At 29.3% G+C, this 17,807-nt stretch overlaps 2 protein-coding genes across 2 annotated transcripts; one reads left to right on the top strand and one right to left on the bottom strand.

Annotated features, from left to right (window-relative positions):
- The first annotated feature begins 11 nt into the window (after window positions 1–11).
- On the top strand, window positions 12–2,437 carry LOC100786690 (receptor like protein 29). Its single transcript, XM_006594441.4, has one exon. It carries the CDS (start codon window positions 726–728, stop codon window positions 2,145–2,147), a length of 1,422 nt encoding a protein of 473 aa, XP_006594504.1. The 5' UTR covers window positions 12–725; the 3' UTR covers window positions 2,148–2,437.
- Window positions 2,438–9,623: 7,186 nt separating this feature from the next.
- On the bottom strand, window positions 9,624–12,722 carry LOC100500349 (uncharacterized). Its single transcript, NM_001249767.2, has 3 exons — window positions 12,572–12,722; window positions 12,297–12,432; window positions 9,624–10,057 (listed from the first exon to the last, which is right to left on the bottom strand). The coding sequence occupies exons 1-3, from the start codon at window positions 12,643–12,645 to the stop codon at window positions 9,851–9,853; spliced, it is 417 nt and encodes a 138-aa protein (NP_001236696.1). The 5' UTR covers window positions 12,646–12,722; the 3' UTR covers window positions 9,624–9,850.
- Between the last annotated feature and the right edge of the window lie 5,085 nt (window positions 12,723–17,807).

The raw sequence follows: 17,807 nt of genomic DNA, 5'->3' as shown, positions 1-17,807 counted from the left end.
TGCTACTAAAAGACAAAATTTTCTCTCAGAATTTTAATAAATAAAATTGGTAAATTATGTACTGCAGAACAAGGAAGACAGTAGTTGATCATAGTACACTGAGGAAAGGGTAAAGGATAGCAGTTAACTCGTCAATGAAGTGTTTTATTGACGTGGGTACTTCAGAAACTGAAAAAGGTTTGGCTTTGCATAAGTTGATGGATTGAACAGAGAAAGAATGTAGGTCCTTGCCTCAGTTTGATCATCCCTCCTTTTACTTTACTTTTGTTGCATTGCAGGCTTACACAGTCATGTCTTATCAATGCTATGCATTTATCTGCATATACTGCATTAACCATTAAACTCTTGTGGAAATGTGCATTGCCTTTTATAGTAACCCCTTTGTCTTTCCTCATCTCACTCTCCTTTTTCCATGCAAACTAACACTGTCATACTCACAATTGCAAATTTGGGAACCCAAATGAGACAGCAAGCCTTGTCTTTTTTTTTTCTTTGCAGCCTTCAGTGCTGACTCACACAAAAAATAAATGAGATGCTTAGACTCACCTTTCCATTCTTCTCCTTTGCCATCAACACTATTCAAGAAACCTTATTATATAGAGAAAGTAGTGGATCTTGGCCTTTTCAATTCCCTCCAAACCACTAAATTTTGCAACTCCATTTCGTGAGTAAAAATTTTCCAAGCTTGACCTTCTTCTAGTACTCACACATTGTCTCAAAAACATATGGCTTCTCTCTCTTTTCATCTTGTTGTGTTCCTTTTGTTTGCTTGTGAAATGGTGGGAATGAGAAGCAATATTGTACTTGGGGAAGAAATGGTAATGCAAGAGGAGGAGTTGTTGGGGTTGTTTGAAGTTATGCATACTCTTGTGGATGACCCTGACTGGGCCCAAGCACACCCTCAACCATGTACTGACACTCCATGGCCTGGAATTGAGTGTGAAGTTAGTAATGAACCACAAATTTTTCATGTCACAAAGATCCACATTGGTCCTGATATACTCTCCCCACCTTGCAAGTCTTCTGCTTACCTATCTCAGTCCTTGCTCAAACTCACTTACTTGAAAACACTTTCAATTTTCAACTGTTTTGTTTCTTCACCAGTCAACCTACCCTCAACTCTCTTTGGTCCTTTCTCTACCTTGGAACACCTGGCTTTGCAGTCTAATCCAACACTCTCTGGAGAAATACCTCCAAGTTTGGGTGCTGTTGCTAGTCTTAGAGTCCTGAGCCTGTCCCAGAACAGCTTCCAGGGAAGCATTCCTAGACAGATTGGTGGTTTGGTTTCTTTGGAGCAACTTGATCTGAGTTATAATAACTTCAGTGGTCAAATCCCCAAGGAAATTGGAGGTTTGAAAAGTATTGCCATTTTGGACCTAAGTTGGAATGAAATTGAAGGGAACCTTCCTAGCTCTCTTGGACAACATCAACTTCTTCAGAAGATGGATTTGAGCTCAAACATGCTTACTGGAAAAATACCTCCTGATTTAGGAAACCTCAAGAGGTTAGTCTTGCTTGATCTGAGTCATAATTGTATTGGTGGGCCTATTCCTGAAGCCCTTTCAAATTTAGAACTTTTAGAATATTTTCTCATTGATGACAACCCCATCAAATCAGAGATACCCCACTTCATAGGGAACCTTAGCAAGCTCAAGTCAGTGAGCTTCTCAGGGTGTGGATTGATTGGCTCCATTCCCAATTCTTTCTCCTCCTTGAAGAATCTCACAGCTCTCTCCCTAGATAACAATAGCCTCAGTGGATCAGTTCCTCCAAAGCTAGCTTTGCTCCCAAACTTAGATCAATTGAACATCAGCCACAACATGCTGAATGGAGTTCTTCAGCTCCCTGATGAGTTCATTGGAAAACTTGGTAAAAGGTTGGATGTAAGAGGAAATACGGAACTTTGCATCAGTAATAAGCCAAAGAAGAAGAATTTGTCTTCATATTTGGAAATCTCCTCTTGTGTGAACATGAAGCCAAGAAATGGCAAATCTTATGCTAAAGGACCACCAGAAGATCCAGCAGGAATCAAGCCATCTTTGTACCGAAGCAACATAAGTAATTCAAGTTCATCATCATCATGGCTAGATCTACAAGTCATATTTTTTCCCTTGGTTTTAAATTGTATCTTTAATTTGTTGTTGTGACACTACTGGGAATGTATTTTATAAAATTACTCATATCTACATTTGACTACTGAAATGAAACTCATGACTCTCATTAAAGTGCATTCATAGCTAGTGTGTTCTTGTTGGTGATGTCCATGGAAATTGAATTATTCACATAAAAAAAAAAAAGTTCCATGCAGTGTAAATTGTGTAATATTGGTCACTGCAGGCAGCTTATTAGCGGCTTCAATTAATAGGACAGGTTGCATCTGCATGCAATGGTGAAAGTAAAAGATTCACATTTGGATTTTTGTGTTTGATTTTTGTATGTTTTGGGAAAAAGCTACCTCTTAACTCCTAAGTCCCATCCCCGAGTGTTGTTGTCTGTAGCAGCCTTTAGAAAGAGAGAGTGGCAGGAACGCAGCACTGTCGGTGTCTGATATAAATGAGCATGCTGCAACCACCCTAGTTGCTGCCAACACAAAAAAGATGTACACCTCAGAGCTTGTTTTGGTAGAGAGAATCTTGTAAGAAATTCCCAATCTTTACCTGCAACTTGCAAAGTTTTAACACAATGAGTACTGGTGTAGAATACAACAGAGGAAAAAATAAAAAATAAAAGTGCATCCCATTGTGTTGGGGAGCTTTCTTTTATATAATTTTGTAAATTAATTTCTAGTTTGTGCTAGACTTTTATCATACCATGCTTACCTTAAGAGCCTTCAATTCAAAATATATTTTGTATTTTCAAACATGTATTTAGTACGTGTTTAGTTTGACAATGGAGAATTAATTATGATTTTAAAATTAATTTTGAATATATTTTAATATATTTGATTTTATGTTAAAAAAGAATTTAAAATTGATTTTTGATCGAACAAATAACTTTTAATAATTTTTGCGTTGAATTTAAAATTTTATACTGAATTTTATTTCTAATTTAATTTTATAATAAAACATTCAAATATAAATTACATTATTTCAAAATTAATTTTATTAAGGTGAATCTTAGTGTGTTAAATTTCATGTTTGAGGTATAATTTTCCACATTTAAAGTATGATTTTAAGAACAAATGCTATAGTTTTCACATCTCAGATATGATACCACCTTATTTTTGAACAAGTTTCTATACACAATCAATCTACTTTTTGGGGTCAACTATCCACTCTCCATGTATAGTATGTAACTTGGATGAGCCCCTAGATGTGTGTTGGCCTAATAATCAAAACCTACCAAGCCATGGTAGAAGTAGATGAATATGTTCCCGAGTACCATGAGAAGAATAGAGTTGTCATTGTCATCGTTGTACGCATGCAAGTTTTGTCTGAACCTAGATAGCTATTAAGGTGGGGACGCCTTTAGATTTGTGAGAAACGGGCACCAATCCTTGTCTCCTGTTGTTTTCTTTGTTTTTAACTGAGTCCATCCATTCATCTTATAGTACGTTAGGATTAATTTTCAAGAAAACAAATAAGTTTACAGTATAATTTTGCTTAAAAGATATTTTTAATTTTGATAAGAAAAACAACAATACAACAATATTGTTTTGGATATATTTAATATATATTTTATAAATTAAAAAGTACTTTTTCTTTATAAAAAAAACACTAACAAGTTGCCCTTTAATTAGTGTATGTTTAGCTTTCATTGTTTTTTAAGGAATTTAGAAAAAAAAATTGATAAGCTTTTTCCTTTGTAATTTCTTTTAATAAAGTTTTAATTGTAAACTATTTTGGAAATGAAAAAAGTTGCAGGTATACACTATAAAATTTTAATGTTTACAAGCAAGCACTGCAAAATTTTCACTTAATTTTAAAGATAAATACTGATTTTGATTCTCTAAAAGTATACTTACTTTTTTTTTTGTTACTTACTAATATCATACTTGATTTTCTCTCTCTTAATATCATACTTTATAATATATATATATATATATATATATATATATATATATATATCATACTTGATAGTACTACTTAGTAGAGCATAATTATGGCATCATTTTACTTAAAGTAGCATAAAAAAAGTTGTAGATAGATGTACTTATATTAAGATCATTTAAATATGTATTTACACTTGATTTGTCATATTTGCTATAAATTAATTTAATAAAACATTAGAGCCATTTTACTTGGGCTGATTGAGTTCGCATTTCGCAATACTTAATGAGGTGCTTGTCAGCGTTTGACTACAATTTTCCACAGAAGCACAGGCACAGTCATGGACGGGATTTTTTTTTATACATACTGGAATGGAAATTCATCAATTGCATATTTCTAAAGGATTTTAAACCCAACACTTTTTGAAATATTCTAAAATTACTCCTGTTAGTTTCTTCTTCCTTCCTTTCTTTATTTTTTTCATACACCATTTATTTCATTTTCGTTTTCTTTTGCCGGAGTTCCTCCTTTCTTATTGTAGCTGGTTTGATGGAGGTGTATTGTTGCGATGGTTTGTTGGTGGTTGTCATCGTGATTGATGTTGCGGTGTAACGGCTGAAGCATAATTTTTTTCTGCAACTTTGGTCTATCTATGCTAATAAACATATGAATTTGTAATTCGTATGAATCATATTGACAATTCATAAGATTGATAAGGATATGCTCACTACAGCACCCTACGAGGTCGAAACAACCAATTTGATTCCCCACTCCCAATTCTGTTATGCTTTCTGTTATGAGTGGATCCTTTCCCTTGCGTTCTGCTTTCTTCTTACAGCTGCTTAGTCTGGCTAAGCTTATCCCACTGCTGTATCAGTATAAATACCACCATCAGATGAATAAAAGAGTAGAGAAGAATTATACAATACCTGTTTAGTGTAGTTTAGCATAGTGTAGCTTAGTCATGTTCCAAACAAATTGTTTTAACTGTTATCGAGAAAAATGAAACAAAAACGCACTATATAACATATGGAGGAGAATATGTACCCGCTAGAGCCGCATCATTGCTGACAAAATTATAGCTTGGCTTTCACTCTAATAATGTATTCTTCCCGAGCATAATATATTTGCTTTCCTCGCATCTCTGTACATAATTGACTCTTACATGAAGACAATAAAGGCTTAGGCCTAGCCACCTGTTTCATTTTTTTCTACTAGTTAGGTCTCAACTGTCTGTGTTACAAATATGTTTAACTATTCTTATCTATTACCTAGGTGTACAAAGACAAGAGTTTAGTTAGACAGATTGTCACAACGAACATGGAAGTGTTAAATAATGCACTGTCATCAATGCTTAGTGGAGATATATTTAATAATGTGCTGTCACTTATTGGTATTAATGTTTAGTAGAATATTTAGCCATTAAGTGTGTGTGACTCTTTTATATTGTAACTGTTTTAGTAATGTAGGAATCACTTATCAGTACATAAATACTACATGTGTATGCACTATTGCAGAAAGAGGTGTGAAGAAAACAGAAAATTGTTCAGCCTTTAAACTACATAATTTGTTTTTCTGCATGATGTTGTAGGCTCTATAGCCCAACATATGCTATATTTTCTTGTGTTAGAGACTTTTATACCACCTCTAAAATACCGCCCGCATATAGTAATAGCAGCTATATGTTTAAGGACACCCTCGCAAAGATTAATAGCAGCTATATGTTTAGAGACTTTAAGCAAAGGATTTCATAAAATAAAAGATAATTAGCTTAAGGACAATTCTCAATACAAATAATGTCAAATTAAGTAGCAGCTATATGTTTAAGGACACCCTCCCAAGACCCACTAAACATTGATGTCCTATAACTATACCACCCAGCTAAGTGCATTTTGATGATGTCCATCAGTCACCATGTCAGACACATGTAGGCTGAAGTAGTAACTTGTTTTGTGGAATTGCGCCCCCAGGATTAGACCTCTCCAGAGGAGCATTCCGAAATAATTATTGATCTAGAAAAGGTACTGTGTAGTAATTATTTTTTTAAAAAAAAATCCTGTCAATTGAAGTAGAAATAAATCATATTTTGACTGTCTGATTTAGGTGACAAAATTGATAGGTTTTCTAACTTTTCTTTTCTTATAAACTCGCTGATAATTTAGTTTGTTTAACTAATACTAATGTATTAGAGATGTAATACTTCCAATCTTCCACGGATAAGCATATCAACCCTGATCTTAGATATTTCCTCGGAATTTGAATAGTTTATAGCTTTATATGCCAAGGAAATGTTATGGCTCCCTACTAACTTCAACCTAAGATATATTATTATCCGAAAGACTATTATTAATTTTTTCTCAAATTAAAAAAACCAACTATATGTTATATAAAGATGAAGATTGATATATAATAACTAAAACTTTATCTCTTATTTATACTCTAAGAATCTTTTAATGTAAACTTCATATCAAACTTTAATCTAAAATTTTATACCACACTTTAATTCATAATCTTAATATTCATGTTTATCAATTTTTGTTTCACTTATTGTTTAACCTTTTTGTTTTTATACCATATGGGACATCACCTTATGCTTATAGTCCAACATCTTGATTTCAAACTTTAGATTGCATGACCTGTGGCGTGGCGTTCTCATTCTGGTGATGGAGAGGTTGACCTCAGAAAAGCACTTGAGATGCTTTGGATGAGTTTGAACATAAGACTATGCCACTCACTAAGTGGTTGCCGTTCACTCAAAGAAATAACGAACTTTTGTCCACATTTTAACTTTGATGGCACTGCACAAAATTTGCCGTTCACTCCTTTCTTTTTTTCAACATAATTGGTTAATTATAATTGAAATAGATTTTAATTTCAAATAAATTATGTTCGTAATAATAGGATTTTAAATTCTAAAATTCCCAGTGTTAAATTTTATATACTTATTACCTTCCACTAAAAAATTGCGTGACAGTTGATTTTATTATAAAATAACAAAAAAGAATATTTTATATATATATAAAAATCATGGGCAACTGTATTTCTATTCCTTATAATAAGAATTGCATAGAAACATATGAAAGAAGTAGGAAGAAAGAGTTATGCAAGGGAATGAATCTTCTCATTTTCGAATTGCACATTATTATTTTTTTTTATCTTGACAGGCATTATATAAATAGTGTTTTATGAAAATTATAGAAAGAGAAAGAGAAATACAAAAATTACACATCATTTCTTTTGTGGAAATTCATCATATTACTTCCTCCTCAATTTTCTTTTTATTTCACGTCTTAGGAACTTTTTTTTCATTTTAATTGCTGTTTTATATTACTAGTGAGCGTTTTCCAAAAAGAAAATATATTACTAGTGAACAATTACTTTTTTTTTTAATTTGACTCACAACAATTAATGATGTGTGTTTTGAACAATTTGAAAGATTTTCATTATCAATAATACCAAGAATAAACTATATATAATTGGAAAATTTGGAAATTGTAATTAATAATTTCCATGAAAAAATATTAATTACATGTTCTGTGTAATAAAATTAAGTGGGAAAAATGGAGGGAAGAATTAATCAGAGAATAAAAAATATTATTATTACTAAAATTAATCAGTTTATATATGATTGCTTTTTTTTTTCTCTCCCTTTTTCTAAAGATAATAAAGATGAAACAAATGAGTTTGACTTATTTTTTGTTCATGATATAATTACGCGTCTTATGTATATATACGTACGGAAATTAATGTTAAGAAAAACATTATAAATTATAAATATTTGCTAAAATTAATAATTTGTCGTAATAAATGAAACAATTTTTTAATCGATTTTTTCTTCATTAAAATAAATGGACATATAGAAAATTAAATTAGTTGGAACATCAAAGCAGCCAGCTAAAAATTGGTGGGGCTTTACTTCACAGTTCACACCTTGCAACTTGCAAGTACGTGAATGATTAATGCTTTTAAAAACAAACTGAAATCAAGTTGTCATCGTTTCAAACACGGCCGAACAAATTACACACGTGATAAATCATGCATTATCTAAAAAGACTAGACGAACATCATAGGATATTTCTTAGAATGTGTTTGGATCGGATAATTTTAAATTTTAAGAAATTTTAAATTTTAAATATTTCAATTCAAATTCTTTTTATTTTTAAATTTTTGTGTTTGAATAAAAAAAAATAAAAAGTGTGAGGGTGAAAGAAAAAGAGAAGAATATTGATGCGGCATGAGGAGTCGCAGGGGAACTGGAACACGACGACGTACACTATCATATCCGACCATAGCATTTCAGTCAACAGCACAAGGTATGGCCCAAGCCCTCTGTGCCTGCGAACATCTCCACCGCGTGATAGGCAGCGACAGCTGCTTCCTTGACTAACAAGGTGCAGTTCTACATGTCCCTCTACGTCCGCACTCGATCGACGCTCTGCGAGCTTAGATGATGTTTCTTGAAGAAAAGGATCATTTGTGTGAGGAAAGTGTCGCGAGTTTGAGAACAGAATTTCAGGAACTTTCAGGTGAAAGAGAGGATGAAGGTTACAAAGGAAATACACAAACTTTTTTTAGGGTTCTTATACCAAAAAGAGAATTTTAATTTCTCACCTTTTAGAAGGAAATTAAAATTCTACATTCTTAATTGTTTAAAATCATGTTTTAAAATTTCAAAAATTTAAATTCTTTATAAAATAACATTCAAACAATGAATTTTAGATTAAAGAAACTTAAATTATCTGTTAAATTATTTTTCTCAATTAAAATTTTTTATCCAAACATATTCTTAAGTAATTTTCTTGTAAAGCATCCTTTATGGTTATTATTACTTGATAGTAAATTTGAGTTTTGTTTTTGAATTGGACCCATTAGTTTTATAGCAAAGCAAAACATGACAAACTGCATAGGTATCCGATTAATTCCCAAAAAAAAAAAAAGGGTTAATAAGAGAGAAGTCTAAAATCATTGGAGAAAATTAATTTAACTTGAAATGCTCATCTTTATTTTTTTAAAACTTAGCTATTTTTCTAAAATGAAATAAATTCCAATAATAGCATAGAAGTATATATACACATATGTATGTGTTGATATTATTTAATTTATTATGGTTATTTATGTTAATTTAAAATTGATCTAATTTAACATTTTAATTTTTTATGTTAAGTTACCAATTAATATGTTATATAATATTAAAAATTATTTATTAATCAATAGTTCAATTACCGTTGAACTATTGAGAATCACTACACTTATGCGAGTAACTAATTTTATATATAGGATAAAATTAATAATAAAACTCAGCCTTTAAAAAAAGTTTTTTTTATAAGAAAATCAACAATCAATATACATGCACATGCATAATTAATCATAGATGTAGTAGAATATTAATCACCCTTAATTTGATTTCTCATAAACTGGTGAGATTATTTATTTTAAATTTCTCATTTTAGTGAAGTTTTTGTTTAGAGGATTTTAGTGAAGTTAAATCTTAAGAAATATTCCTCTTATACTATCTAAACTGTCAAACTGAGCATACTATCTTAATATAAGTTTTTTTTTATATCATCAAACTGTAAAAGAAGAAGAAAAATAAAAGAAATTGAGCAAAGAAATAATTGGTGTGGATCTAGCTTAAAAATAAACAAAGTTAAATTAAGTTTTGCATTGTAAAAGAAGTATTTACAGCCTGTAAAAGAAGTACATGATGGTACAAAAATAATATTTCAAAAAAGGTGTGAACTAGTAAACCTAATAATTAAGGATATATTAAAGAAAGAATTTAAAGAACTAATTAATTCTAAATAGACTCTCCTTTCATACAGCAAAACAATTTTCATTTGGTTCCTCCTTTTCATGATCAACTAGTGATGGTATGGCGATGCTTCTTGGACCCGATTCTTTCTCTTCTGAAGGAACCTTTGCAACGATTTTCTCATGGAAAGGCCAGTGCCAGGACTATACAATTGATTGTTAGATTGCATCACTGCTGGTGAAGATGGCTCTGACCCAGTTGGTGTCCTCACTCTTTCCTCCAATTTTCTATTTGCAAGCAATAAAATCGATTTGGCCTGCACGTGATTCACGTAACCCACTAAGTATTATTCTTTGATTCCATGTATAAGTAAAAGAATATGCACCTTATTCTAAGTAACTACAAAGAATTGACGCCATTCACATGAAATTCATCACACAAAATAAACAGTGGTCTATACATTGGGTACTGACAAAATTGACCCATTAATTTAATTGTTTTTTTATCTTTATTAATAGTATAGCTAGATAATAAAGTATAACACAGCGACTTGAAAAAAATAAAAGCAAGCACCAAGAGTATATATATTGGTACCCATGCCACAAGTTGCGCGTGCAATTTTTGAAGTCAAAGAACAAGTCTACGGTGGATTCGAATCATGAAGTGAAGTTTCTAGGAAACTTGACGAGTATCAAATCAAAGTTGGGAGATATTTGCCAACACCAAACATGCCCAGTTTCACATCAAACTCGATTGAACATGTCACGTACCTACCGTTTTTTATCCTTAATTTTCTTCTACTGGTTTAACACCAACTTGTCGGCAACTACCATATCTTTGTAAAAATGTTTATGTCTCTCTCGGGTAAAAATTCCGTGCCACGCGGTTTCAAGTTTCATGTGTGATTAAGGCCCGTGTATTATATATATTTATGATCATTACCATTCTTAACTTTAATAGTGTCTGATTTGAAAGGAGAAACAGGAGTAAAAAAAATTCTAAAATTAGATTTTTCAAAACTTTTTCTTTAAACAATTTATGAGAGAAAGTTATGTTCCTTGTAAGTTTATTAACTTTATAAATAATTATTTTAAAATAATTTAAATAATAATATATGATTGAAGGACTGAATAACAATATAAAATATATAGACATTAAACTTAAAAATTAATCTTTTAAAATTCATTTTACTTAACATTATGTATGATTCAATATCCCTGTTTCTAAAGTAAAGAAAGAAGTCTAAAATAAAACACCATTAATTTTTGGTTATGTGTCTTTTCTTTGGAACTCCCAAGTAAACACTCCTTTGCATCCTTTAAATATAAGTGTCCTTAATTTAATCTCCAAAAAAAATTATTAATTTAATTATAATTAAGTGTCATCGGATTCTTTTTGTTGGACTTAAAGAAAGGAATGTAATTAAGCGACTAAATTGACAACATTTTTACATTGTTGATAGGCTACATCAATACTAAATCTTTTAAATACTAGTAAAGTAAAAATATTTTAAATGGTTGAGAAACAAAATTGATGACAAAATTTTTAGGATAACCAAAATAAATAATAACGATCATATTTTTTGAGATAAAAAATAATATGATGATATTTTACATGATTAAGTGACTAATAGGTAGGTTAAATTAGTACTAAAAATATTTTAAATTCTAAGTTTATACATTATCGAGGAACAAAATTAGTGATTTTAGAAAAACAAAATTTAAATGATGCTTGCATTTTTTATAGAGAACAAAAAAATACTCAAATTACCGGCTGATCTAAAATTTAAACCAAAAATACTTAAAGCTGACTGTGCACCTACTTTGTCGTTAGAATAAACCATTAAGTTCGACACAAAAATAAATGCAATAAATAAATAAACCACTCAGTTGATCCTGGATTTTTACTCCACACCTAGTTGCAGTAAATATTCCCCGAACCTGATTTATTGGTCCGACTAGCGATAAATTTTGCCATCTGTTTTCATTGTTTTGTACGAGGGTCTAATTACTAATTAATGATCACTACTAGAAAAAAAATAAAATTAATAGCAAAATAATTTGTTTACATTTTTAAAAATTTTGCCATTAAAATTTTTTAACCCTAAAATTAGTAAACATAATATTAACAATTTCCATCACTAAATTTTATCACTAATTCTGAGTTTTTATAACGAATCAATGATGGCTATATTATACGTCTCCTTAGGAGTTAGGAGCCAAATCCAATAACAACGACTTTCAATATTGTTTTGAGTAATTGTAGATGAGTAATGGGTTCAGTAATCCATAGTCTCTTACCGAAACATGACAACACATTCTCTATATCTGATTACATTGGAGGAAGAACCAATACTATATACAGATATATAATTAACTACGGTGGCCTAACCCTAGGACTTTTCAGGTAATTATCCAAATGAGTTAGAGTTACTAAAAATAACACATACCAACGTAATAGCTACTTAGTATAACCACAAACAAAGGCCGGCCCACACGAATGATTAAGGGTCAAAAACTAGAAATTAAAAAAAAAATCTACATATATACACATACCTGAAGCTCTGTGACATCCGCAACACAAATATTTCCATCATAGAAAATGGTGAGCGGCTGTTGCTGTTGCTGTTCCTGGCGGTGGTGGTGATGGAAGAAATTTTGGATTGGGCTTATTTCACTAGCTTCTTCAACCCTTCAATGAAGAAAAAAGCCATACCAAAAACAAAGTTAATTAATTTTCAATACCCAGATGGCAGTTATATATATATAGTTATAAACATAGATAAATAGATGAATAAAATGAAATGAAATTAACAAATTAAGTTGCTTACATTGAGTGGTGGTGGCGGGGGCCAGAATCAGAGGGAAGAAAAAGGGCAAGTTCCAAGTTGCAGTTCCTCCTCATACTTACAATCAAAAGGGCTTGAAGGTTTTTGAAAGATATAAAAGCGAAGATAACGTTAAAGGTGATGGAGATCGATTGAGAAGAGCGAAGTGGAGATATGTTTATATATAATGTGTGCGAAACGAGAGAGTTTGGTTTGTATTGAAGAACGAACACGTAAAGCACAAGGAAAACAAATATCGGCGGTGATGGAGCGAGCGACGAAAGGGACTTGGATGGAGGTTGGAGCGGTGTCTTGTGTTATATAGAATTTGAGCACGTGTTCCACGCTTTTTTAACATTCTCACTCACATGTCATGATAGTACTAGTGTGTATGTATGAGTGCCACCGAACACGAAACCGCCACACAACTTGTGATTCGTGTTGTTGACATGCTGTCACCGATTCCAAAATCAATATAATCGTGAATCAAATCCAAACCGCTATATTTTTTTATCACGATAAATAATTATTTTTATTTTTAAATTTATGATTTGTTGATAAATATGTTCTTTGAAAAATAAAAAATATAAAATTTAGTCTTCAAAAATGTAAAAAAATATGATAAATATATCGCTAATTTGAGTCTGTCCTCATTACTAATAAAATAACCAATAAAATAACCTATGTGTCATCTAAAAATGAATTGAAATGATTATCAATGTGATCATTTTTAATTCTGAACATAGAGACATATTTTATATAATATTTTCTGGACATTTTCATCTTCTCATCCCACTGACAAATATAACATATATAACATTAAAAGATGAAAATATAAAATTTAATCTCCAAAAGTATTATTATATTTGTTTTAAATTATGTTTGTCAATATAATTTGTTAAGTGATTATCATTGTTATTATATTTTACCTTTAAATTAAATGAGATTTTAGGTCTAACAAATTAGTCCAATAAAAATATAATGATATTTAGGTCCAATAAAAAATAATTGACATTTTCGTTCAATAATAATAAGTTATATTTTGATCTAATAGAATATACTAATATTTTGATCCAAAATAAATTACTAACATTTTTCTTAAATAAAACATATTGACATTTTTCATAAAAAACACACAAGTGACATTTACGTTCATGAATGATATCTTATTTAAATTTTCATCCAATCTAATTAACATAGTCACATTGACAATCATTTCAATGACAAAATCTTTCATTTGTGTCATGTAGATTATTTTATTAACAGTTATAGACGAAAGTTAATGTCATGATAAATATATTTGTCATATTTTTTATATTTCAAAAACTAAATTTTATATTTTTTTCTTTGCATTTGTTAGTAAATTACGAAAAAAAAATAATTATTTATTATTTTTATTATTACTCGAGGACCACGTACTTAACATTTTAGTTTCCATAAAGTAATTAACGAGAACCACACACTTTTTCTCTTCTTTTTTTCTGTGAAAACGAGAACCGCGCACTTAAAACATGTTAGGTTGATTTTCGTATAATTATAATATTTTTTAATTTATTTTTTTTATTAAAAATTTATTCATCTTTTATAATCTTCGTAGGAGAAAAAAATAATTCATCATATTTTAGTCAAGAAAATAATTAGTACACAAGAAAAGATAAAATAAAATTTTATAATAAAAGATACAAAAATTATTGACAATGTTTTTAAATAGGAACACTATATTATTATTTATTAAAAAACACTTGTACAATAAGACCGGGGTGGACCAAGGTAAGACTTTGAGGAACAATATAAGAAGTTTTGCATGGCAATTATAATTTATTATATATTATAAATTTATTAATTTTTAAAATAATTATTTTAAAAAATTCAAATGATAATTATAATTAAATAATAATATAAAATTATTTTAATACATATTCATTCAAATATATGTATATATATTTAAGGAGTTTTATCATATAAACAATATCATGCAACATAAATAAGTCATTTAAGTGTTATTTATTTTTCCTACTTTTTAACAAAATATTTTTATTTTTTTAATATTTATTGTAGAGATAATTATATTTTTCTTTTTCCAAATAAAATGTTTCAATATCATATATTTTTATTTCTAATAGTTAATATGTTATTACTATTTTAAAAGTTTTAAATAATTAATTTATAATCAAATGTTATTTATTAATCTTTATCAATAAGTAAAACTTACCAACACTATATAACAGATTGGTAAGTTAAATTTTAAAACATAATCTCAGTGTTCTTATTTGTAAGATTGATCCAAGTTTAAAATCATATTTTTTTATAAGACTTAATTTATAATCTTTTTTATATTAATTATTTTTATATTAGAAATACTCTTAATTAAAAAAAAAGAACATATTGAAAATCAATTAAAAAAGAAAAAAATTAATTATAAAGATACTTTTTGAAAAATTATAAATTTAAGACAAATTTATTATTATAAACTAAATTATTTATTTTTCTTAATTTTAATGAATGAGGTGATTAAGTCTTATAAATAAGAAAAGAGACAATATCTACTATTTTATCTTCCCATTATCATTCTTTCTATATGTTCTTTGCTTTTATTATCTCATCTTCGATCACTCACTAAGCAGGATGTTGAAATTTTAAAGGATTTTTATAAAATATTAATAATCACTAAGAACACATTACGTTAGATTATCATGAAGAGGTTTTAGGAATATTTAGATCCATTATGATTGATCAAACAAATGCAGCGGAATCTGAATTCATAAGTGGTTTCTGATCTATATACTCTTCTTAGGATCTATTACGGAACGAAACAGCGTAACCGGTGACTTCATGGTTCTTCCTCAATCACAACCTCTTTATTTTTTAATAGGACTTGATAACTCTTTATATGGAGAGAAGAGAAATTATATGTGATAGCTCGGTACATTGGAAATCATAACCTTTTTATAATGTGTTAACCTAATAGGATTTTCATTATCCCTTAATGGGTCTACTCATTTAAGTTCATATAATCTAATTTGGTGTCGTACTACAGATTCACTTAATTTAATTACATAAAATAAAACTTACTAATAATAAATAACTAATATAATTATTTTATAATATTAACTCACATTAATTAATCATTGAAATAAAAAATTCTCACACACGAGTCTATATACATGTACTGTGTAAATATATGAAATGTGTATTATATATCAAGTTGCATTAAAGTTCAGCCATGTTTTAGTGAGGAGTTTTAGCATTTGTTATGACACAATATTTTTATTTTATTTTTTAACTATTTGAAAGTAAATTATTCTTCAATATTGTTAGCTACTATTGTCGTGAAAGTTAATTTAGTCAGTAATATAAATTGTTCTAATTTAGTAGTTTTTTTAACATAATAAGATTTTTCATAAAAAAATGTTTAACGAAAATACTAATTTTATTATAAATTCATTAGGATTCTTGATAGAATATGAAATTAGTGATTATCATTTGTAATTACGGGTCTTTTTAAAATGCTTAATTTATACGCTATGTAAATATATTATTTATTATAGTTCTTAGATTATTTTGAAAAGATATAATTATGAATATTTTGTATGAATTTCGATGCTAGTTAATATATTTATTAGATTAATTTTAATTTTCATATTTGGTCCTCCCCAATTATTTAATCCTGGGTCTGCTCCTGCAACAAAATTATATGTTAGAAGTACATTTTTAATTGATGAATACCTACATATTTTTTATCGAAAGTTTTTGTCTTGAGTCATAGAAGATTATTGTAAATGAAAAATTATTTGACGGACCTATATTCACAGATCAAAAGTGATTAACTGTTGTAAAAGAACAATTAAATTCATTAACTAGCTCTTTTTCTCTCTTGATCAGGGCTGGCTAGCTAGTTGACTATGGTTATTGATTAGTTAATTGACACAAAGCTCATGTGGCTAAGAGGCCATGCCGACTTGCAATATTGTCAAAGAGGTGTGGCGTAACCATGACAATATGTTTACCCAAAGAAAGAAAAAGATAGTGACTTCAAAAGTAAAGCACGTGTGCCTCTTTCGATTGGAGAGGCTTTGCCAAATAAAACCCTATTTTTTATTTGCAGGAACAGACTACAAGTGGAATGCAGCAGCAACCCATTAACTCAACAGTCGGCTGTTATACGCCAGGAGTGTCAATAAAAAAAACCCAAGCAGAATTATAAAAATTAAACCAAACTGAGTTAGAAAGATTAAACTGTTTTGGAGAAAAAAATAAATAGAACCACTTTTTTAAAATAATTTGATTAACCGAATTATTTTTAAGAAGTCGTTTGGTTCAACTCAATTCAATTTGTTAGAATAACCGATCTATATGGATACAAAAATAATAGTATTATACTGAATTAAATCAAATCAAACCTAAAAAAATTCAAATTATTTTAGAAAAAAAACTGAAGGAACCGAACCAATTTTATAAAGTGGATTGAAAATGAATCGGTTTGAATTTTTACAAATGATTTTCCTTTTGTTTTCTTTTTCTTTTTTCTAACTATTAAAAGTAGGGTTCTTGTTTTTTGTGAGACTCCAAAATAGAACTCATTATAAGACTAATTTTCCTGTCCCAGATTTAGTTACTTACTCGAGGATAGAAATATGTTTGTTACAAAGGAACACTTAAAAAGTGAAAATAAATATTAATAGTATATTTTTCATATTTACAATAGATTTTCAGTAAATTACACTAATACTTTCTAGCTTCTTGAAATTGCTTAGAAACCTCTTGTTTTTTTTTTTTTTAATGTTTACGGCATCTTTCCATGTAGGAGTACATGGTGGTGTAATATTTTTTCAAACAATTAATTAAGAGATTAGTGTAATGTATTAAGGATGTCTATGTAATATTTTTCAAACAATTAAAAAAAGTTGACATGAAGGTAAAAAAATAAAGAAAAATATTGAGAAAAATTAGACAAAACTTCAGTAGTTTTAGTGTAATTTAATCTTTTTTTTTTAAGATGAAATAGATGTGAGCCCATTCAAAATCCAATTGTTGGAAGTGCCTAAAAAAACATACGCATCTATCTTTTTTTTCTCCATGTTCTATTCCTTTTGAATGTGAACCCTTGTTTGGTCGTAATTCCGTCAAACCGTGAGATTTCATTCAGCGTGGCGTGTCATATGCATATATAAATCTAGAAAAAGGAGATAGACAGAATTAAGTAATTAACTACAAACTTTCCCGGATCCTTCGTGCTGGG

The sequence above is a fragment of the Glycine max genome, chromosome 13, assembly GCF_000004515.6.
Source record: "Glycine max cultivar Williams 82 chromosome 13, Glycine_max_v4.0, whole genome shotgun sequence".
NCBI lineage: Eukaryota > Viridiplantae > Streptophyta > Magnoliopsida > Fabales > Fabaceae > Glycine > Glycine max.
Note: the sequence above shows the minus strand (reverse complement) of the source record. Positions and strands in the feature narration are given on the sequence as shown.